Raw genomic sequence first — 24,580 nt, 5'->3', positions numbered from 1 at the left:
TGTATTCAAAAGAAAATCAAAACTAAAAACTTGCATAGAAACCCTGTTTTCTTAAAGGACTGTCTTACGCCAGAATGCTAGAGGGAGCATTTGGTATATGTGTTCTTTCTATGCAACAGCTGGCGGAGTGTTCAAAGGACAGCTCACGCGGCAAAGCCTGCCCAGGTTTTGACCAGCCTCGGTATGGTTAAAATGGTACGCTTCCGGTACGATGGACGAGGGCCAACGAAGCGGTCCCTGAGTGAAGTGCCAGGATACCTAAGGAGGATCCTGGAGGGTTCTGACCAGGCGATGCACGGGCTCATGGTGCCGACACCCATGTGTATGTCGAGGAAGATATTGTATGATGGACCAATGTTTATTGTAATCTGTTACTGGATCTCGTTGCTGACCAGCTGGTCTCAACGAAGAGTCCAGAGTAATACTATTTTTGTTGAGAAACAAGGATTGGATGGAAATTTTGAGTTATGACATCTGTAACCAATAATTGTTTGTCAATGGATTGTTTTATAAGTTAAAGTTTAAAGAGGAGTGTGTGCGTATCTGTATTCTAAAGCAAAAGTTAAGAAAGGCATTCAATTATGGGTGGATGAGTACTTGTCTGGTTCTACCAATTCCAGTGGTTGGATGGTGGCTAACCCATGGGCCGGATGGGGTTAGGCTAGAATCAATAGAGTTTTAATAATAAAATTGATTAATAGAAATACACTTAGAACTCGAGTAGGTAAATAAAAGCCTGAAGACTTCTCAAATGAATAGATCAACGGCTGTGCCTGATTCAAGTAGGAAAAAAGTGTTGATTTCTTCAAGTTAAGTTTGTAATAGTTTTCCTTCTATCTGGTTTAATCAGATGAAGGTTAGTTTAGTCTCTTGACCCCGTTAGAAAATTTGTTAAGAAATTCAAAAAGGTGGAATTATCCCCGTTTTCTGAGCAAGGAAAACTTTCCCGGTTTTGGTTTCGAAATGACCACCAGTTTAGTCTCGTGCCTGGACATTCGAGGGCGAGGCCCCGAGTGGGAAACCCTGCCCCGCGCAACAGGAAGCTACTTCCGCTGCTACCAACCGGGAATCCGGTGCACAAAGGGGGGCAGTGGGATCTCACACCAAGCTAGGGACCGATGACCTCAAGGTAATAATTGATCTTTGCTAAAGCAACTTCCAACCCAGTGGCTTAGGGCCAATTTCCACACATTGTAAAGCTTCCAATTGACTTTTATAACTATAGCCAAGCAAAAAAGATACATCTTGTGGTTGTGAACTCACTTGTGCCTTTGGGGAGGGTTGATTTTGCAACCAAACGCCCATCTTAAAAGTGTGGAAATGTGTACTTAGCTTTTCATGCGGAAAAAAGAAACCTTGCTGAAGTAAGCTCAGCAGCAGTCGGCCGGCCTCGGCCTACGGGCGCACGGCCGCCTTGGCGCAGAGAAAGACGTCTCCCATGGAAAAAGGACGGAGCCGTGATTGATCTCTCTCGACTAATTTCCGAATCGAAATTTCTAGCATGGAAATTTATGAAGTAAATAGATGGGCTTTCCTCCCACGAGTCCCTTGCCCCCTTCGACTGATAAGAGCAAATCAAACTCTAACGAGTTTTAAAGCAAACCGCCAGACTTGTAGGGGACGTGCTACCATATAGGCCTAACGAAGAAAGAGGTGAGATTCGAGCCTACAATACATATCGCATACGATTACCAATCATGCTCTTTCAATCAGCGAGATTAGAAAGGTTCTACCGAGCGACCACGAGGATTTATTCATACCCTGATCGAATAGGGTGTCGTTCGCAATGACAAGGAACGTTAGCTGGAAACACGATCAAGTAACGAACACAAAAGATGCAACAAACACAAAGTGGTGTTCAATGTTAGAAGAGAGAGAATGGTTTCTGGACATATTTTCGAATTCTAATAGGCCACTCTTATATTATATCGTGTATGGCCATAGCGTGGTAGTGATTGCGATGTCATATTCTAATAGGCCACTCTTGGATTATACCTTGTATGGCCATAGAGTGGTAGTGTTTGTGATGTTGTCATCACTACAGAAGAAGAAAACTAGTTGTAAAACCCTTCAAATGAAATTTCAAGCTTAAATTTTTCAAGGGATAGACCACATTTGGAGTTGGAAAGAAATGCTCCACGCTCGTCATTGTAACCGCACGATTACTAGCTAGCTCTATGTTGTAAGGCCCTCTTTATGAGAAGAAGCTAATTTTGTTTAAGGAGCTTCGCACGGCCAGATTGTTGGAGGAACAACTCTATGCCTCTGATGGAATCTCCTGTGAAACTCGGATACGCAAACCCCTCCCTGGAAAGAGAATGGAATCTCTCACGTATCTCATAATACACAGGGCACTTGTAGATATAATGCTCCTCTGTAGGGAGAAAAACCACATATCCTGTCCTCCCATACAAAACCCTTTGCTCTCCCTTGAGGGTGTGATGAAACTTAGATATGCCTTATTGCGATCCACACAGCATGCGGCATTTGTCTATCGTGATAGCCACCCTTCTGAATGAAGCCATCCTCTGTAGACCACAGAAAGTGAACTCCATAGAACTGCAACTTGGGAATAACTGTGGCAGTGCAAGCCATGTAGTATGAGTGTGCAGGTGAAGTAGGTCGGAACAGACGAGCCTGTTAATATTCTGGCAGATGATGAGGGGTAGAAGGGGTGGATCCAGACTAAAGTGAATGGCCTAGGGTATAGGAACAGTATAGAAATGTCATTGTTTGGAAGAGTGCGTCTACTTCCAGGGTGCTGCACCAAACTCTACCAACACGATGGAGTGTGATAGGGAGGGTTGTACTCCACATCATGCAGGGGAACATCATCACCTGTAGCTTCTCAATCCTCCTCTCCAAGATCCAGCCCTCAAAAGGGAGGAGCCCCGTAACTCACTGTAGGAGTCATCAAGTTATCAAAAAGCCATCCCTTAGTGTTGGTTTCCTGGAAATGTGCCAGTAAAGGAGAGCCAGATGGGCTGCTGGATCTGACTTCGCACCTGGAAAAGTTTAGGGATGTCTCTATTATGGAGGCCTGTCACATTTTGAGCTCACAATAGATTCAACCATGCATTGCGAGATAGCCATTGAGGGCGTTGCCACCCAGACAACCAGAGCTTCTTTTTTCCGACTGGCCCTAGGCCCAAGTAGTTACCGTTTTTTCACCGCCCGTAGATGCCTTTTTATCCACCCGTATAGGCGATGCCACCAAGGCAGCACCTAGTGAGGTTTTGAACCCAGCACCTCTTGGTCCTTGACAAACACCTTCACCACTGAGCTATCACCTCATTGGCCAGACAACCACATGGTTGAATCTTTTTCATATATGCTGGGCCATCAGAAGTGCATCCATGATCATTCAGTAGCCATAAGAGGTCATTCTCTTGATCTTGCTCTGTGAAAGCTTCCAGAAAGAAAGAAAGCCACAAACCCCTTTTCCCTTTGGGGGTTTTTGTTATTTACTTACCTCTTCCTCCAGGGTTGTGTGAGGAGTGGACAGAACCTTTGTAGATGATATCGTTTGCCCATTGTATATACAATTATGGCATGTTATGCTCTCTCACGTTGGGCCAGCTCATCATCAGAGTCTTCATTATTGAAGGAAACCCCCCCTGAGCACCTACTGCCTGGTTCAAATGGTGGAGCACCATCCGCAGTCTTTGTATATGTGCATGTTCACACAAGGACCATTCTCACCAAACCACTAGATTTTTGCTCCATCTGTGGGATATCCCCTTTCTCTTTGGGCTTTACACTCAGATTTTGCAGCAAGTCACAAAAATCATGCTGTGCATGCCTATGGCCTCTTATCTTAGAAGAGAGCAATTGCTTCTCATAATCAATTGACTTCTTCCATGCTGGTTCTAGCAATCTACAATCATTCGCACATTCCCAAAGACTGGTATCAGCAAATATATTTGACATCAGAACATAAGAAGCAGCACGGTCAGGTTGTAGATGCATAGTCCAATCGAGCACCTGTTTTCCAAGCACCACATTGCCATGCTTTTGACAGGCACCTAGCAAGCATAACCATACAGCCAGATCTGGCTGCGTTGGCATTCTCAATACAAGGTCTTCTGCCTGTGCCAAGTCTCCTGCACGCCCCACAAGGTCTATCATACTGACATGATGCTCCATCTCTGGAACCAGGCTATAATCTTTGCTCATGGATTCATAGTAGGCCAAACCTGAGCCTACAAGACCAGCATGGCTGCAAGCAGAGAGAATCGAAAGAAATGTGAAGCTGTTTGGTTTGATACCTGACAACTGCATTTGCTCAAATGTCTGCTGGCTTACTGCATAGTTCCCTTCTCGGGCATATCCAGCAATTAATGCAGTCCATGACACCACATCAGGCTGGGCCAGTACATCAAAGACAGCCTGAGCATCCACCATAGTCGCACATCGACCATATGTATGTATGAGAGTGTTTGCTAGTAGAGGAGTCGATTCGTATCCAACCGAGACAAAAGTAAAGTGAATTTGCCTACATACTTCCATGTTTCCTGTGTCACTGCAGGCTTGCAAGATGCTGACCAGTGTGAAATCATCGGGAGTCACATACTCTTCTTGCATCTGCCTATAGAGCTGTAAAGACTTTTCTCCTTTACCCTGCTCAACGTATGCTGAAAGCATTGCAGTCCATGTCACAGAATTACGATGGGACAACCCCTTAAACACATCCTCTGCAAGGGCAACGCTCCCACATTTCAAGTACATAGTCACAAGGGTGGTACCTACAAAGACATCCATGTCAAATCCCTTCCTCTGAGCATCAGCATGTAATGCCTTGCCTATTTCCAGAGACACCATTTTAGCTGGTCTCCCTTTTATAAAAGCTTCCTCCTTCTCTGCAATCATGCAACATGCTTGAAGGGCCATCACAATGACCCGCTCATCTGGACTCACACCCTCTTTTTGCATTTGTTTGTACCCCTGTAAAGCTCTCTCTGCTTCACCTTGCTCAATAAAAGCAGACAGCATTACAGTCCATGATACGACATTGCGTTGCAACAACCCGAAAAATACACTCTGTGCTTCTGCAAGGTTCCCACACTTGCCATACACACTGATAAGTGTATTGCCAACAAAGGCAACCAGATCAAAGCCCTTTCTCCTGGCACTGGCATGTAACGCCTGGCCAATTTCTAAAGACATCACCACATCTTCCTTCTCTGCAAACGTGCAACATGCTTGAAGGGCAAGCACAAAAGTACGCTCATTCGGCCTCACGCCTTCCTCATGCATTTGCCTATACACCTGTAAGGCCTTCTCTCCCTCACCTTGGTCAACATATGCAAGCATCATCGCAGTCCATGACACGACATCACGTTGAGACAACACATGGAACACATTCTCTGCTTCTAAGATGCTTCCACATTTGCCAAACATACTTACTAAGGTGCTCCCGACAAAGATGAATGAGTCAAAACCCTTCCTCTGAGCATCAATATGCAATGCCTGGCCGATTTCCAGAGACTTCAATCTCAACAATTTCCCTTCTACTAAGACAGCATCTTCCTTCTCTGCAAGCATGCAACATGCTTGCAACACAGTCACAAAGGTCCTCTCGTTTGGGCTTATACCTTCCTCTTGCATTTTCCCGTACAGTTGTAAAGCCATCTCAACTTCACCTAACTCAACATATGCTGACAGCAAAGCAGTCCATGAAACAACCTCCCGCTGGGGTAGCCCATCAAACACATTTACTGCTTCCAAAATGCTACCACATTTGACATACATACAAATGAGTGTGTTACCAAGAAAGGCATTTGAATTGAACCCCTTCTTCCAAGCATGTGCATGTAATGACTGGCCAATTTCCAAAGACATAGGTTTGGTCAATCGTCCTTCCACATCAACAGCTTCTTCCTTCTCTGCAAGTGTGCAACATGCTTGAATGACATTCACAAGTGTCCGATCGTTTGGAGTCACTCTTTCCTCTTGCATTTGCCTGTATAATAAGATAGCCTTTTCTCCTTCTTCCTGCGCATCATATGCTGAGAGCATCACATTCCATGACACAACACTAAGCTCACGCAGCTCATGAAACACATTCTCTGTTTCAACTACGTCTCCACACTTGGCATACAAACTAACAAGTGTGTTCCCAACAAAGACATCTGAGGTAAAGCCCTCCTTCTCAGCATCAGCATGTAATGCCTGGGTGAGTTCCAGAGACATCATTTTTGTGAGTCGCCCTTCCACAAGAACAGCTTCTTCCTTCTCCGCAATGGTGCAACATGCTTGAAGGGCAGTTACGAACGTACGCACATTTGGATTCATGCCTTGATCTTGCATATGCATGTACAGCTGCAAAGCCTTCTCTCCATTGCCCTGCTCAACATGTGCTGAGAGAAGCAGAGTCCATGATACAACATTGTGTTCCATGGACCTAGCAAACACATTCTCTGCTTCCAGGATCTTACCACACTTGCCATACAAACTAATAAGTGTGTTATTGACATAGACATCAGAATTCTCTAAGCCGTATCTCCGGGCATCAGCATGTAATGCTTGGCCAAGAATGAAAGGCATCGCTTTGTAAAGTTGCCCTCCCTCAATGACACCTTCATCTGTGTCTGCAAGCACACAACATGCTTGAAGAGCAATCACAATAGTCCGATCGTTTGGACTTATACCTTGCTCCATCATTTGCCTATACAGCTGTAAAGCCTTCTCTCCATTGCCTTGCTCACCATAGGCTGAGAGCATTGCATTCCATGACACTAAGTTGCGTTGAGGTGATGTACAAAACACATCCTCTGCTTCCCATACGCTGCCACATTTGCCATACATGCTGACAAGGGTGCTAATCACAAAGACATCCGAATCAAAGCCCTTCCTCCATACCTCCACATGTAATTCCTTGCCCTTTTCCAGGTCAGGTATGCTGCCACAAGCTTTGAACAAACTGACAAACGTGTGTTCATTTGGCTCCACACCTTCCTCCAGCATGCTTTGATACATTTGTAACGCTTCGTGACCTTTTCCTCGATCGACGTACCCAGAAATCACTGCTGTCCACGAAAAAACTGTGCGGAGTGGCAATTTGTGGAAAACTTGGAGGGCCTCATCAAGGCCACCACATTTGACCAATGTGGCAATCAAGTAGTCGCTGAGAGGCGGCATCAATTCGAATTTTATGTCATGGCAATTGTATTGAGGCTCATGTGTCATATGCACAGACACTTGCCTGGAATGATATAGTGATTGCTTGATGTTGCAAGCCTTCAAGAGACACCAATAGACACGGTGGGAAGGAGCAATGCCATGATGGTCCATGTGGAGAAGGGCAGCCAGAGCCATGTCCAGCTCCCCATATTGGCAAAGCCATTGGATCTCACGGCCTGATGTATCCAATGATGCAACCATGGTATTGGTGATGTGCAATTGATTGGTTTGCCAGGGAGTATCAAGGCCCCCACGTTTCTGAGAATCTACACTGGCCATAACCGTACGCTTGTAATCTCTGGAGCCTCTGTTGTACACCAGCCTGTTGTCTGTAAAATTGGAGATGGGTCTCTCTTCATGATCGCTTGTGGGGTCTAAGCTCTTGCTGGGAAGAGGAACGATGGAGGATTGGCAGTTCACGCTCGAGCACGAAGTTAGTTCAAAGCAAGCCAAGGCAGGCATATTACACCACGGATTCAAGAGAGATCATAAACATGCGACTGAGTGAAATTGTATGATTAAATGCTTCACGACTCCTCATCCTTCCAATTCGTACACACCCGTCCACGTCAGTGCTCAATCCGCGCCTTGCTAAAGACATAAGAAGCTGTTAAAGACATTAAGAATGATGAATGGAAGCCTGGATATAAAGGGTCAATCGAAATACAAAGGGTTAATCTGAGGGTTTTTTTTCTCTTTTTTTAGAAATGAGGATTTTTTCCCCCCCTTCCCTTGTGCCTTGGTTGATATGTAATAGATAGGAAGCTATATGCATACAAATTGCAAGAAAAAGTGGTTCCCTTTGTACAACCCCCTTAAAGCATCTCAGTGGTCTTGAATCGGCTTTTTTTTTAAATATTAGTCCTACAGAACCATAGATACATTAAATGTGAAACATTTAGGAAAAGAGCTCTAGGTGTAGGAAGAGACACTTAATATAAAAAACATTTAGTAGCTTATTTGGAAATAAAGGCTCCATCTCTATTTGTAACTACACAAGTAGCTTTTGAAAGCCCCTTTTTATAAGGAGTTGTCATTGTGAATACTTCACAAGACACAATTAAATACCGGATGGTAGCCATTGGGGAAGGATGTTTGGAGACGATTTAGATAGGTTTGGCACAGTGCCAAATAGGCTACATGCAAGTGCAAACTAATCTTTCCATATTCGGTCGCTCTAAATGTTGAAGGAGATCTTTCAGGGGCACCTGGTCCTGGGGATATGAGGCCCAAACGAGCATCTAGTCTCAAAGTTTGCATCTACCTCCTCAACTTGAAGTTTGAGGATATGGTATTGGGCTTGGATCAGCAGGTTTCCTCTAATAGCAAGTAAACAATGCAAACTACTAAAACTATTCTCAAAGCTATAACTTGCACTCCAAAAATGCGCATAATGAAAATACAAGTACGAATGCAAGTATACTTGTGCACAAAAAAAAAACATAAACAAAAAGTAGCAAAAAGTAGAGGGGTTAATTTATTTGGCGACCAGAGCATTTGGCAACGAGTTTTGTTTTTTGGTGGCGAGCTTGGTTCCATGGGTTTTGCTTATGTGGACTACTATGATGATGTGGCACTTTACATGTCCATGTCAACATGTGATGAGTCCATGTTAGCATGTGACATGGCATGGACCATGTGCACCATGGACACACATGCATCATCCGCATGATGTCATAAATCCTAGCCTTGGATGGCGCCCATAAAGTTGAAATGGGCTCTATGTGATCTCTATATGCTTGATGTTACCTAGGTGTGGTATATGTCCCGGACATGGTTGGAATGGGCTCTATGTGATCTCTATATGTGTTATACATGGTCATGAGACAGGTTGTTTGAGATCTTCACATACTCAATATTGTTGCGGTGGGGCATATATGATTAGGATAGGATGCATGTGATAATTTACATGGTCAGTGTATTCCTTGTGTGGTTTATATCGTTTGAATGCTATCATCTTGGTGTTATATGTGGTGCTATGTGTTATACATGGTCATGGCAGGTTGTTCGAGATCTTCACATGCTTAGTATTGTTGCACTAGGGAATATATGATTAGGATAGGATGCATGTGACAATTTACTTGGTTGGAATATCCCTTATGTGGTTTATATTTGAATGCTCGAAATGGTCCGCTTGTGTGGCCCTATGTGCTTTGTATCTGGTCACAGTGCATGTTGCGAGTGTGGGTTTCCAATGGTTTGTATGCTATACATGTGATCTTTAAATGGTGCCTATTCCACCCATTTGGTCCTTGAGGTCCATATGGTACGTGTATTGTTAAAATCGGTTGCATGTGATCCTTATGTGCTTATTATGGTTTTTGTGTGGCATGTATAATTTATATGGTCTATTTAAAGTGGGATTGGGTTTTCATATGATCTTTATATAGTTGGTATTGTTCTTTAATAGTTTACATGGTGCATACGGGACATATGATTAGGATGGCCTTCAACTAATCTTAATGTGCTCGATATAGCAATTAGGTAGTCTATATGGTACCTAGAAAGTGACATTACATTGCGCATGTGGCCTAGATAATCCATATAGCATGTGCATCATTATGGTGCTCAATATAGCTTTGTATGGTCTATGTGGTGTTGGAATTAGGGTTGCAGGAATGCACACACAACTTCAAGAAGATGAGGAAGCTTGAGCACAACACAGTAGTGTATTATGAGTGCCAAAAATGAAAGATAACAAGCCCTAGAAGATAATGGGCGTATATACAATGCACGGGGGAAAAAACCTCCTAGTGAGGGAAAAAGTGCCCCGGCGGTCCTAAGTGTGTTCACACACATCACTACTATAATATGATAACCAATCCCCCCTGGAGTGATGCGGTGAACAAGAGCTAGCACTCATGTATAGGGAAGTGTCTAGCTATGTGGACGAATCCACAAAAGGGAGTAAGCCCAAAGCTTTGCGAAAAGCTTCGAACTTCTCACGAGGCAGAGCCTTTGTGAAAAGGTCTGCAAGGTTATCCTGTGTTGGCACATAAGCCAAACTGATCTCTCCTGCAGAGAGTCTCTCCCTGACATAATGGTAGTGCACCTCAATGTGCTTCGTACGAGCATGGAACACTGGGTTCCGCGCAACTGCCAATGCGCTCTGACTGTCAGTGAAGATGGTGGTGGCAGATGGCTGCCCAACACCCAAATCAGCCATAAGGCGTCTGAGCCACACACACTCAACCGTAGCTGTGAAAGCTGCCCTGTACTCAGCTTCACAACTAGAAGTGGCCACAGTAGGCTGCTTCTTGCTCAACCATGATATGCATGAGCTTCCAAGCATGAAGCAAAAACCACTCGTGGACACGCGTGTGTCATAACAACCAGCCCAGTCAGAATCTGAAAAAGCATGTAAATCTGGCGGCAATGATCCCCCCTTGGGATAAAACAACCCAAGATGCCGAGTACCACTCAAATAGCGAAAGATACGCTTCACTGCCTGCCAATGCTTAATGCCTGGGCTATGCATAAATCTGCTCACCTGTGAGACTGCAAACTGAATGTCTGGCCTCGTAATGCATACATAAATGAGGCAACCAACAGCTGTCTGATAGAGTGTGACATCAAAGTGATCTCCAGCATCATGAAGACTCAACTTCAAACCTGTCTCCATTGGAGTAGCAATAGGCTTGCAGTCTTCAAGGCCAAATCTCCGCAACAATGTTTCAATATACTTTGTCTGACACAAAGCAATACCTCCATCACACTGCTTAAATTGTATCCCCAAATAATGATGCAAATGCCCCAAATCTGACATCTCAAAAGAGGCATTCAAAACAGCCTTAAAATCAGCAATATGACTCTCATTTGGTCCTGTGAGCAGCATGTCATCGACATAGAGAGCAATGATTAGATGTACACCATCCACACGTTTAACATACAAAGTGCTTTCTGTTGGACTATTCTGAAACCCATGTGCAGTCAAATATGCATGTATTTTTTCATACCAAGCTCGTGGAGCTTGCTTTAAACCATATAAAGCCTTTTTTAACCTGCACACTTTGTTTTCCTGCCCTCTTTGAACAAAACCACGAGGCTGCGATACATACACCTCCTCATGCAAATCTCCATTTAAGAACGCAGTCTTTATGTCCAGCTGATGTACATTCCAACCATTATGAGCTGCTAATGCACAGATGCTACGAACAGTGGTCACACGACATGTGGGAGCAAAAGTCTCATCAAAATCAATGCCCTTCTCTTGAGCATAACCTTTTGCAACAAGCCTAGCCTTATGGCGATCCACTGTGCCATCAGGCTTACGCTTCAATTTGTATACCCACTTAGTGCCAATGGCCTTCTTGCCAGGGGGCAAGTCACATAAAGACCATGTACTATTCTTCATAATAGCATCGTATTCTGCTTGCATAGCAGCCATCCAATTTTCTGAACTTTGTGCCTCATCAAATGAAACAGGCTCACTTTCATCGCACATACTAGAAACAGCCAATGCATAACAATCTGACGCATAAGAGGCACCATGAGAGCCAGAGCGAGTGCGACTAGACAAAGGGGCATCCAACTTGCTGTCACGCAAAGTCTGCACCAGCCATCTAGGCATGTTCCTAGAGCCCTCAATCTCTTGTCTCTCATCCTCAAGTGCATCATGCACATCTGCATCAGATATGGGCTGATCTGTGCCATCATTTAAAACCTGCATAGGCTGAAAAACTGCCTCATGAGGTATTGCACTTGACTGTGCACCACTGAAAAGAGGCAACAATGTATCATAGACATCACGTGAGCTGATATCTGTCTCCTTAGTACATGAAACCAAGGGCTGAACTGCATCTTCCACAAATACAACATCACGGCTAACCAAAATGCGCTTTGTCTGTGGATGATACAAACGATAGCCTTTGCTCTCAGCACTATATCCAACAAAAATACATTTGACAGCTTTGTCATCCAATTTTCTGCGATGTTGCACAGGCACTAATGCATATGCCAGGCAACCAAAAACACGTAAATGGCCAACAGATGGCTTGCGGCCATGCCAAGCCTCATATGGAGTGACAACCTGTAATGCTTTGGTGGGACACCTGTTTAGTACATAAGTGGCACACATGACAGCCTCAAGCCAAAAACCATGTGGTAGACTTTGACTCTTAACCATACATCTTGCCATTTCCATGAGAGACCTGTTTTTTCTCTCAGCCACACCATTTTGCTGTGGTGTATACGGCACTGTACATTGGTGTTTTATCCCACGCTCAGCCAGAAATGCATTAAATTCTGAAGACATATACTCCCCCCCTCGATCTGAACGGAGGGTGCCCATCTTACTTTCTGACACATTTTCAGCCATAACCAAAAACTGTTTGAAGCACAAAAACACTTCGGACTTTGCCTTCAAAGGATATACCCATGCATGCCTAGTAAAATCATCAATGAAAGTCACGAAGTAAAGGTAGTTTCCAAATGATGGAGTTTGCATGGGACCACAAACATCACTGTGAACAAGCTGCAATCTGCGTTCAGCTCTCACTGATCCATCTTTGGGAAAGGAAGCACGCTGCATTTTACCCAATATGCAGCCCTCACAAACATGCTTGACAGGTGCCTCAAGCTTAGGCAAAGAAGACACCATTTCAGATTTCTGCAGGCGCAGCAAACTTGCAAAATTCAGATGACCAAAACGTGCATGCCACAGTTTTGCATTTGAAATAGCCTGCGTATCCATAATAGCACATGCTGAATCCTCTACACATTTGCCATCCATATTGAGCTTATACAGCCCTCGACATAGTGAACCAGATGCTACAATGATGTCACCACAAGAGAGATCATGAACAGTACATCTGTCATCCACAAATTTTACAACCAAACCTGTTTTGGCAAATGCGGAGACTGACAGCAGATTCTTTTTGATCCCTGGCACATACAATGCATCAAAAAGTGTAAAGGTGTTGCCATTTGCAACATTCAGCACAATCTGTCCAACTCCTTTAACGGGATAAGAGGAGTTATTGGCACAAGTGACAGTATTCCCTGTGGGAGCAGACTCAAGGAAAGTGAATAAACTGCGCTGCGAGGTGATATGCTTAGTGGCACCACTGTCAAAGTACCATACATCTGAATCTACTGCAGACATACATGTGTCATGCAAAGATGGGTCATAACTGCACTGCGCATTGAATGCCCATTCTGTATCTAGCACAACATTAGCAGATTCATTGTTAGAAGGAGAGGCATCTGCAACAGCCATACCAGCCTCTTTCTTCTTAGCCTCTTTCGCAGCCAGCTTAGGACACGCTTTGATGACATGATCATTTCCCTTACAGTACTTGCAAAATGTCTTCTGTTTGTCACCCTTCTTCTCATCTTTGTCTTCCTTCTTTGGTTGCGCAGCATTTGCAGATTTCTGCTTACTAGAAGAAAAGCCAGCTTTACCTTTCCCGCTTCTCTGACTAGCAACGAAAGCTTGATCTGCGACACGCATAATATTCCTGTTTTGCCTTGACTGGTCTTCTTGCAGCAAAACAGAAACTAACTCCTCAAATGATAAGGCATTGGGATTGCCTTTCATCATCAAGCGAAGAGTGGAAGCAAAACCCTGATAAGAATCTGGTAGACCATTCAAAACAGTCTGCACAAGTGAACTGTCTGACAGGATTTCATCTGCAGAAATGAGCTGCTCTTTGAAATCCTTGATCTTTGTCAAAAAGCTATCCATAGAATCACCTTCGTTCATATGCTCACTCTCCAACTGTTTTCGGAGATAAGCAACACGAGCCTCATTTCTTGCCTGATACAATGTGGCAAGTACATCCCAAGCATCCTTAGAAGTCCTGCAGGAGCGAATATGTGGGATAATGGTACGTTTGACAGACAGCGCAATCAAGGCATGAGCCTGCGCATCTCTACCATCCCAACGAATCTGCTCTGCTGAAAGTGGTGGTTCTCGAACAGCTGCTACAGCACTTGTGCCTGCACCATCATCAACAGTACCTGTTTCTGATGTGTTTGCAGCATTCCCAGCCACAATAGGACGTGCATCAATACCCTGCACAATGTTCCATAACCCCTTTGCTACCAATACATGTCGCATCATATATGCCCACAATGGATAGTTGGTGCCATCCAACTTATCCTCAGCAGCCAACATGCGGAATACATCATTGTTGTCAGCCATGGCCAATGACTGTACTACTAGATGTAAATGCTGTCTGTAAGAGGTAAACCTGTATAAAATCGACCTGTGCTATGTAGCACAGCCCAAAACAGACGAATGGGCACCTGTCCTGCAGATTTTAATGTTGACAGAAAATCTGCACAGTAGGACGATTTTGCCTGCGCAGTACTTGGAATGCAAAAACGGAGGGCGAAATGACTTCAGATCAAAATTCTGAAATGACCAAGCCCTACGGGCTCCCCCACGGCATATACTAACCTGCAGACGCTCGTGAAACCTTGTCGCAATCGGAGGAGATGAAGCGGCAGGTGCCGGTGATGCTGCCCGGGAGGAGGAAGCCTGCTCTGATACCAATTGTTGGAATTAGGGTTGCAGGAATGCACACACAACTTCAAGAAGATGAGGAAGCTTGAGCACAACACAGTAGTGTATTATGAGTGCCAAAAATGAAAGATAACAAGCCCTAGAAGATAATGGGCGTATATACAATGCACGGGGGAAAAAACCTCCTAGTGAGGGAAAAAGTGCCCCGGCGGTCCTAAGTGTGTTCACACACATCACTACTATAATATGATAACATGTGGTACCTAGAAAGTGACAATACATTGCATATGAGACCTAGATAATCCATATAGCATGTGCATGTTATGGTGGCCCATAAGTCATTTTAATATGGTTAGTAGAGCGTGTGGGCAAGATGAATAGGGTGGCAATGGGCTACATGTGATCCTCATATGCTTGATATAGCTTATATGTGTTCAAAGTGGTCCATATAGAATGTTTACAATTAGGAGGCCTCTGCAAGTGATATGTACATGCTCATTATATAGGCCATGTGTTATCCCTAACGGCTATATCGAGCACATTAAGATTAGTTCAAGGCCATCCCAGTCATACCGCACATATGATTATAATGGTCTTTCACTAATCTAAATGTGCTCGGTATAGCCATTAGATAGCCTTTGTATGGTCTATATGGTACCTAGAAAGTAACAATATGTTGTGTATATGGCCTAGATAATCCATAGCATGTGCATGATTATGGTGGACCATAAGTGATTTTAATGTGGTCAGGCGCGTGGACAAGATGAATGGTGTTTATTGTCCACATAAGGTGGCAATGTGCAACATGTGACCCTTATGTGCTTGATATAGCTTGTATGTGTTCAAAGTGGTCCATATAGAATGTTTATGATTGGAGGCTTGTGCAAGTGATTTGTACATGCTCAATATATAGCCCATGTGTTGTCCCTATAGTTTGTATGATCTATATAAGGTGGGAATGGGTTGTGTGTGATCTTTATGTGGTGGTTCACGTACCCCCAATGTGTGCTCTATATGGTCCATGTGATATGCATATGGTTGAAATGGGCTCTACATGATCTCCACTAGCTTCGTCTTTTCACAATGTGCTTTGTCCATGTGGTCTATAGACATGGTCAGAATGGATTGTCAGACATCTTTACACGCTCATGTCATCTCGGTGTAGTCTGTATGATCCATGTGTCCCGTATACATGGCTGGAGTGGGCTCTATATGATCTTTGTATGCTCTCTCTTCTCACAGTATGCTCTACATGGTCAAAATAGATTGCCTGAGATCTTTGGTCCAACTGCATGGTCCATGTGGTACGTATCTGCTTACAATATAGCTCCCCCTATGTGGTTTGTATGGTCTGTCCATTTGGTCTACATGGTCCATACAAGGTGAAAATAGACTAGATATCATTTTTCTGTAGTTGTTATTGTCCCAATATGGTTTGTATAGTGTATATGGCACATGTACGATTCCTACAAGCGATCTTCATGTGCTTATTGTAGCCATTAATGTTGCTCATTATAGCCGTTATATGGTCCATATGGTCTATATGATCCGTGTAAGGTGGCGTTGGGTTGTTTGCATGACCTATATGGTCCATATAGCACCTGTATGGTTGGGATGACCTCCAAATGAAATGTATGTGTAGCCCATGGTTGGGTGCATATGGTCTTTATGGTTTATATAGGGTAGAAATGGGATGCATGTGATCTTTATGTGGTAAGCATTGTCCCCTTGTGGTCTATATTGCCAATACACCAAGCATATAGTCTATATTGTCAATACACCAAGCATATAGTCCAGTTGTGTATCTGAACTTGATATGCTTGGACCCCCTTGAGGTATGCTCTATATAGTCCAGTTGTGTATTTGAACTTGATATGCTTGGACCCCCTTGAGGTATGCTCTATATAGTCCAGTTGTGTATCTGAACTTGATATGCTTGGACCCCCTTGAGGATGCATGTGATCTTTATGTGGTAAACATTGTCCCCATGTGGTCTGTATTGTCAATACACCAAGCATATAGTCCAGTTGTGTATCTGAACTTGATATGCTTGGACCCCCAGGTATGCTCTATATAGCCCATGTGAAGTTCATGTGATCTATATTAGGCAAAATGGGCTCTATGTGATCTCTATGTGCTTGATCTCTCATGTTGTGCTCATCATGGTCCATGTGGGCTATACATGGTTAAGATGGGTTGTTTAAGATCTTTACATGGTTATACATGCTTTGTTCGGTTGATATGGTACTCACATAGTCAAAACAAGCTTTGAGATGTTTATATGCTCAGTGTTATCGTGGTGTAACGTGTAAGGTTGATATGGTCCATGTGGCCTATACAATCAATATGGTCCATGTGGGATGTACATTAGGATGGGCTCCTCACAATCTTTACATACTCAGTATCATCTTGGTCTAGCTTGTACGATTGGAATGGGATGATGCATGTGATCTTAGTATATTCCATGTGTGGTCTGTATGGCCTATGTGGAGATCATGTGCGTGTGGTGATCATTTCTTCCTTGTGGTCTATATGGCATAAATGGTATGTATATTCTCTGTGGTCTTTATGGCCGAGATGGTCCATATATGTGTTGTCATAAATTTGCTTTATAATTGGTCATGTACATGCTATAAATGGGATTTACGCATTGTCTATATGGTCCATAGGGTGTGTACATTATCATAATGGGTTACATGACCAGGGGATTCACAAGCCATATCCTATGGTATCACGTGAGTGTAAGGGAGGAGGGTTTTTGGAAGGGGGGTCTTAAGCTTATAAGTTAGGGGGTGAGGGGGATTTATTGTAGCGGGGGGGAGGGGGGACAAGGGAGCAGGGGGGGAGAATGAAAGTTGGGGTTTCGTTTCTTCTTGTATTTTATAATATGTGATCCAGTGGTGTAGTTTGAAATCTTGATTAGTTTACTATACACACATGGAACAATTTTTGGAGAGTACATGTAGGTCTTTGTGCTTCCAGCACGTACATCCATGCTACTTACATGGGCTGCAACTTGTCACATGTATAACAACAATATCTACTCTTTGATTTTTAAACCTTAAATAGGGGGTACTTGAATTTCATAATTAGGACTCATATGCTTAGAGAGGGGTATAGCTTTTTTTTTATAGAGAAACTTAAACAGGGGTTTTAATGAGTTTCATGCACGCAGGTAATGTCCCCTTTCTATGGAAAGTGAATTCCCCAGGGTTGCATGTGATATTTATGTGGTTGTATCGTTCTTGTCTATTATGTGCAGTCCATATGATATGTGCATTATCGGAATGGGCTCCATGTGATCTTTATTTTCCTACTATAGTCTTTGTGTGGTCTATATGGTCCATAGAAGATGGGGAGAACTGGTTATATGCAACCTTTTATATGGTTAGTATTGTCCCCATGTGGTCTTTAAGGTGCATACACTATGTGCATTATCCAAGTCGCTACATGTGTTCTTGATATGCTAAGTATACTATGCCTAGGATCTTTATGTGGTGGTATTGTTTTTCTCTAGTTTATACATACCTTGTGATCTATGCGTTGCTGGTATATATATTCATTGTAAATAAACCTCCTCAGAATTAAACCCATCATTAATGATGTCACCCCACAAAAATTGATTGCATTCAACGCACTTTTGAAAAAACATACTTTTAGCACTCAAATACAAGGCACTTTTTTAAAAAAATACCTTTAGACTTCAAATAATAAATTGCAAAAAATGTACATATTAAGGTCTCACTTACATACCCTTCATTTTCAAATAATAAATTGCAAAAAATGTACATATTAAGGTCTCACTTACATACCCTTCATTTTCATCTAAGTTTATTATGAACTTTATTCATGTTGACTTGAAATCTCTTCTTAAGATACACTATGGAGCTCATGCTATTTTTAAAAGTCTCACTTATTCAAAATGATTTCTTGTGCAAGCAATTTTTCAAAAGATTCTTTGTCAAGCTTTGAACTACTAGTGTCATTAGTTTTTTAAACATCAATAACTAATAGTTAAGGTTTCAAGCTATGATAACTTAGGCTTTCAAGTATTTTCCCACATAATAAAGCACTAGGAAAATACTATGTTCTTTTTATTTACAAGGATTACACATCTAGTACATATCCACACAGCTTGGAATGCCAAGGGTTACACATCCATATATCTTGGAATGCCAAGGTTTACACATCCATGTAGCTTGGAATGCCAAGCGTTACACATACATATATCTTGGAATGCTAAGGTTTACACATGTAGCTTGGAATGCCAGTTCAATACTATCAATCAAGTCCACTAATGTGAGCCTATTAATATTTGGAAGGACTTCAAATGAGCCGGATAAAATCTCGTGCATGGATGTTGCAATTTTCTCTCTTCATTGGAATCACATTCATTATATACCTGCATGATATAAAAGGTAGCAAGATTACATAATATTCAACCAATTATGGGTTATAAAATGTGATGCCAACAAATCAACCGATATGAAGCATGTTTGTATACCTTAATGGTGAAGGAATAGAGGACGATGTTATCCATGGTGGTGATGTTGGTGTGGAGGATGATTAAGTGGAGGTCTTCAAGGGTAGAGATGGTGTTGAGGAGATGAGAGGGCCATCATTTTGAGAGGTTCTTGATGAGGGCATTACATTCATCCACTAGCTTAACCTCAATGTCCAATGTGGTAGACTTTGTATATGCAACCTTCTCCGTGCTCTCCATCATCATGCTATCCACCAACATGTATGCCACACCATTCTTAGGTGGAGGATTAGCATAGCTCATCGTGCTTTGTTGTTGTTGTGGTAGTGATGGTGCCACCAATGGTGGCATTGCTTGCATTATTACAACTAGATTTACCATCAAGCTCCTCCATTTTTGTGACTCGACATTGAAGTAGCTGCTCTAACTCCCTCATAAACGCAATGACACCTCCTATTATAGAAGCTTGATCACCCTAAAACCATACATATAGTTGAACCACAAGGAGCATCATTTTCTATACATAATCACATCATTTACTATACATAATCACACCATTTTCTATATATACATCATATGTTAATGTTTTTACACACAATAATAATCATTTTCTTTATAGGTTACTCCTCCTTTATACAAATCATGAGCAAAGCATATTCCTTTTTATCCATGTACACAATCATCCTTAAACAATAGAAAATAGTGTAGTTCAATACTTTTTTACACACAATCATACATAAATTGCATGCTTTTGATCTATGTATAACGAAAGTTTTTTGGATATATCATATCTGTTTATACCTATTTCTAAGCAAGCACCTCTTATAATAAAATAAATCATTTTGCCTCTCTAGATTTTATGAAATCGTGGCATAATCAACATAGTAAAACAAAGTTGTATTTGCTAGGTGGTGCAAAATAAAACAAAAAGAGAAAGTCTATGCCATAAAGAAATTAATGGTTAGAAATTTGCACAACTACTAGCACATCAAACATAGCTATAACTTGCCATCCCCATGAATGTGTATTATATCACTATCCAAGGTGGCATCTATAGTAGCTAAATCATCCATGAAAATGCACATCATTAGAAAAAAAGTGTTGGTCTCTACTATGAACCAAGTGCAAGTTCCTCCTTTTGATTCGGCCATGTGACCTGAGGGTTCGGTCGGAATACAAAGGATAGTTAAGGCCATGTGACCCTCTCAGAATCCTGGGATATAAAGTTTAACTCCTTTTGATTCGAATTCTAAATAAAGTGGTCTTTTCACCTGAGATTCTTTTAGCGTCTTGTTAAGTTGAAAAAACGGACTTGACAAAGAAGAGAAAGAGTCCCACCCCAGATAGCCGCACAACAAGAGCCGCCACAATAGCTGATGTAGTGGAGGAAGAAAGACGACGGATACATTTATGTCACCATTGATGGCCTAGAGAGAGAAAACATTCTAGAGAGAGATAATACAGTTTTGAGATATTTTGGATATAAAGTTATCATTTAAATTTAAGATGAATTCCCCTGAAACAGAAGTATAAAAAGAGTTTATGCATTAGAAATTAATTGAATATGTGCATTAGACACCTTAGCCTAAGGGTATCCATTTTCAGAAAATTATGGATTAAGGTCCAAAGAGTGTTCTAAAGGGCCAATGGGGTTAATCCAAGTGTTTGAATAAGAAAAATGTAAGAATAAAAGAAATTCTCCCAAAAAGGAGTAAATTCTCACATAAGATGAAGAGTTGACTAGTACTGGGATTTATTAGTATAAAAATGGGAATTTTGACACCTCCTCAGGAGGGTGAGTGGAGCTCATGAAGGAGGCTCCTAGAAATAACATCAAGGAGGTCATTTTTTATTCAAAAAAATCATAAAGTAGCTAGATATCTCATCTCTCATCAAAGTGGATCAAAAAGTGGGTTTAACTAGTCCAAAACTTGTCCAAATTGGATCAAACTGAAGCTGGAAACCTCTAGATTCTAGTTGGACTTGGTTGTTGGCCTCTCTCACCTATAAATAGACCACTATAGCTTTTTTATTTTCATCTTAGTGTATTTACATGCTAGTGTAATTTTTAATTTAGTGTAATTTCCTCTTCCCTCTTCATTGGCCCTCCACTGTGAAGCTTTGGTGCTTCACTAAACCTCTTCTTCTCTTGGAGATTACCCTCTTTCTTGGTGGCCAAGCCTTTTCTTTGAGGACTACACAACTTTTGTAAGGTAAAGAAAAGCAAACCAAGGGTAAGCCTAAACAATGAAGTTTATGCTCTCTTTTTAATGTTAATCTTCTTCCTAACCTCCCTCATGCTTGGGAAGCATTTTATTTTATGGTTTTTCTCTTAAAACCATGTTTTTCTTGATTTATGATTAATTCATGTTTATGTTCAAGCTTAGGTGGTTTATGCATAAACTAATCTTTATGCTAAAAGTATAATTTTAGGCATTTTCATTTCATAGAAAATGTGGGGAAGTTATGGCAAAATTTTATCATTAGAAAATGAAGGTTATACATAAACTAATTTTTATATTTAAAGTGTAATTTTGAGCATTTTCAATTCATAGAAAATGTGGGGAAACTATGGCAAAAATTTCATCATTAGAGAATGAGTTTATGCATAGAATAAATTTTATTCTAAAAGTGTAATTTTAAGCATTCTCATTTCATAGAAAATATGAGGGAGTTATGGTAAAATCTTTACCATTAAAAAATAAAATTTATGTATAAATAATTTTTATATTAAAAGTGAAATTTTGAGCATTCTCATTTCATAGAAAATGTGGGGAAGCTATGGAAAATTTTATATCATTAGAGAATGAATTCATGCATAATTAATTTTATGCTAAAAGTGGAGTTTCCCATGAAATTTTATTTTGAAAAAATAGAGAAAAGAATGTGGAAATATTCATAGGGGTGCATCGAGAAAACATAGACAAATTTTTAATCGAAAAGAGGAATTATGGGTATAATTGATTTTGTAAATCCCATGAGATCAGATGCATAACTCTTTTATTCAAAAAGAAGAATATTGAGCATATTTTTTTGAGAAACTTGAGAAAAGAATGTGAAAATATTCATAGGAATGCATCGAAAAAACATGGATAATTTTTAATCAGAAAAAAGGAATTATGAACACATTTAACTTTTGAAATTTTGAAGTATACGTCTAGATTCTAAAAAAATAGAATCTTGGGGTACATTCTGCACGGGAAAAGGATTTCCCAGAAAAAGATAAAAAACACGCTTAGTGAATGAATGTAATTACTTGTCAGTGAATTATTCCTAGATTCCCTGAGAAAGGAACCTGGAATCCTTGAAAGGATCCAGGATCTAAAAGTGAGACGAGAAAAAGTTACCTTTAACTAAGCCAAGTAATTGGCAGAGACTTAGAAAGTTCTGTCAGTATGAAAAGTAGAGTAACTGTACTTTTGACGAGAAAAAGTTGCCTTTAACTAAGCCAAGTAATTGGCAGAGACTTAGAAAGTTCTGTCGGTATGAAAAGTAGAGTAACTGTACTTTTTACCTGGTTAATTGAGGAACAAGGATTCTGATAATAACTAGATCAAAGAAAGTTGATAATCGAACCTGATTTGCTCAAAGCAAAAAGAGACCATCTTGTTTGTGGAAATTGGATTGATGTGGGGTGCTGTGTAGTGATGTGAGAAATGATGTGGAGTGATGTGTGGAAGGATGTGGAATGTGTGGATTGATGTATATTTATGTGGATTGATGTAAGGAATGATGTGAAGTGATGCGGATTGATGGGAAATGATGTGGGTTGATGTGGATTGATGTGAAGTGATGTGGATTGATGGAAAATGATGTGGGTTGATGTGGAGCGATGTGAAAATGATGTGTGGATGATGTGAATAAATGTGAAAATGATGTGGGATGATGTGAATGAATGTGGGAATGATGTTAATGGATGTGAATTGGTGTGGGAGGATGTGAATGGATGTGGGGTGATGTGAATGGATGTGGAATGATGTGATGTGAATTGATGTAGAAGAATGTGGAATGATGAGAAATGACATGGAATGATGTGGAAAGATGGGAATTTTGTTGGAAACTGTATTTGCATATGAAACTTCTTTTTTAAAGGGGATCGTTTTATGTCAAGAATGCTAGGGGAAGCATTTTGACTATCTTGTGGAATGAGGTTGTGGGGACCTCAGTGAAAATGTTACGATAGCTGGAGAGTCAAAGAAGGACGTCTCGCATGGCAAGGTCGGCCGAGGTCTTGACCAGTCTCGGTTCGATTAAAATGGTGAGCTTTCGATACGGTGGATTCGGGACCAAGGAAGCGGCCTCCTATGAGTGAAGCACTAGGTGACCTGCGAAGGAGTCTAGAGGGTGCTGACCATACGGTGCTCGGGCTCTGGGTTGCCCAGGATACCCACGCATGCAACGAGGAAGAAAAATGTGTTGGAGTTGTTTTCGGAACACGGGCATGGATTTGGTTGATTGGCCTTGCTGGTCTTCAACACAGATGAGTTCATGGCTCTTTTACATGGATCTTGTTGGTTGATCTAGCTGATCTTCAATGGAGAGTCCATATGGATTTTTATGAGATTATATTCCTAGATACTATGGGCTAGGAACTATTGAAAAGGCCCCTGAGTTAAGTACTAGGTGAGCCTAGAGGGACTTACCAGGTGGTGAGCGTTCTGGTTGCCAATGATGCCATAGGTAGGCCGAGGAAGGAATGACTGAAATTTTGGATTTTATGGTTGAAAAGTGGAAAAGTTGGAAATTGGACCTGGAAATGGAATACTGAGGATTATGATGGAACACTACGGTTTTATTGCAATGCTATTTTGGAAATAGTTGAATCAGAGAAAAGGCAATTTCATATTGGGTGCGTAAGTGGTGTCTATTAAATTTTTACATGAGAGCCGGCTAGGGGGCTTGGGAGCTCTTTTCCCTGGTACACGGGACAAAACATAACCAAATTTTTATAATGGACCCTATCAATACAGTGGTTGGGTGGTTGGCTAACCCATGGGATTAGGTGGATCGATGGATTTCTATAATAAAATTCAATTATATTCAAGTTACGATAGTTGAAGTAAATCACGAGATAATTCTTGTTCTATGGAAAAGAATCAACGGTTGTGCCTCTTTTGATGGGAAAAAAGCGTTGGTCTCTATGAACCAAGTGCAAGTTCCTCCTTCGATTCGGCCATATGACCCAAGCGTTCGGTCAAAATACAAAGGATAGTTAAGGCTCTTGACTACGTTAGAAGATTTTCCTGGGGGAATCGCCTATGCTTTCTGGGCGAGGGAAGTTTTTTTCCAGGTTCGGTTTTGGAAGAACCACTAGATTAGTCTCTTATCCGGACATTCATGGGCGAGGCCCCGAGCGGGGAGCTTTGCCCTATGCGCAAGGTTGCTACTTCCGCTGCTGCCAGCACTCTAGAGTTCGATGCACAGAGGAGGAGGGATTCCACAAAATA

At 41.6% G+C, this 24,580-nt stretch overlaps 1 protein-coding gene and 1 pseudogene across 1 annotated transcript; both read right to left on the bottom strand.

Annotated features, from left to right (window-relative positions):
* Positions 1–3,681: 3,681 nt before the first annotated feature.
* Positions 3,682–7,644, bottom strand: LOC147636546 (pentatricopeptide repeat-containing protein At4g04370-like). The gene has a single exon (XM_086799938.1). The coding sequence runs from the start codon at positions 7,642–7,644 to the stop codon at positions 3,682–3,684; it is 3,963 nt and encodes a 1,320-aa protein (XP_086656064.1).
* Positions 7,645–7,758: 114 nt separating this feature from the next.
* Positions 7,759–24,580, bottom strand: part of LOC147636545 (transcription factor FAMA-like) — a 79,842-nt pseudogene continuing 63,020 nt past the window's right edge.

Source organism: Cibotium barometz, chromosome 7 (genome assembly GCF_041138505.1).
Source record: "Cibotium barometz isolate CiBa-2024 chromosome 7, ASM4113850v1, whole genome shotgun sequence".
Classification (NCBI taxonomy): domain Eukaryota; kingdom Viridiplantae; phylum Streptophyta; class Polypodiopsida; order Cyatheales; family Cibotiaceae; genus Cibotium; species Cibotium barometz.
Note: the sequence above shows the minus strand (reverse complement) of the source record. Positions and strands in the feature narration are given on the sequence as shown.

Excerpts from the sequence above, each read along its gene's own strand:
- LOC147636546 (XM_086799938.1), bottom strand. The coding sequence starts at position 7,644 with ATGCCTGCCTTGGCTTGCTTTGAACTAACTTCGTGCTCGAGCGTGAAC.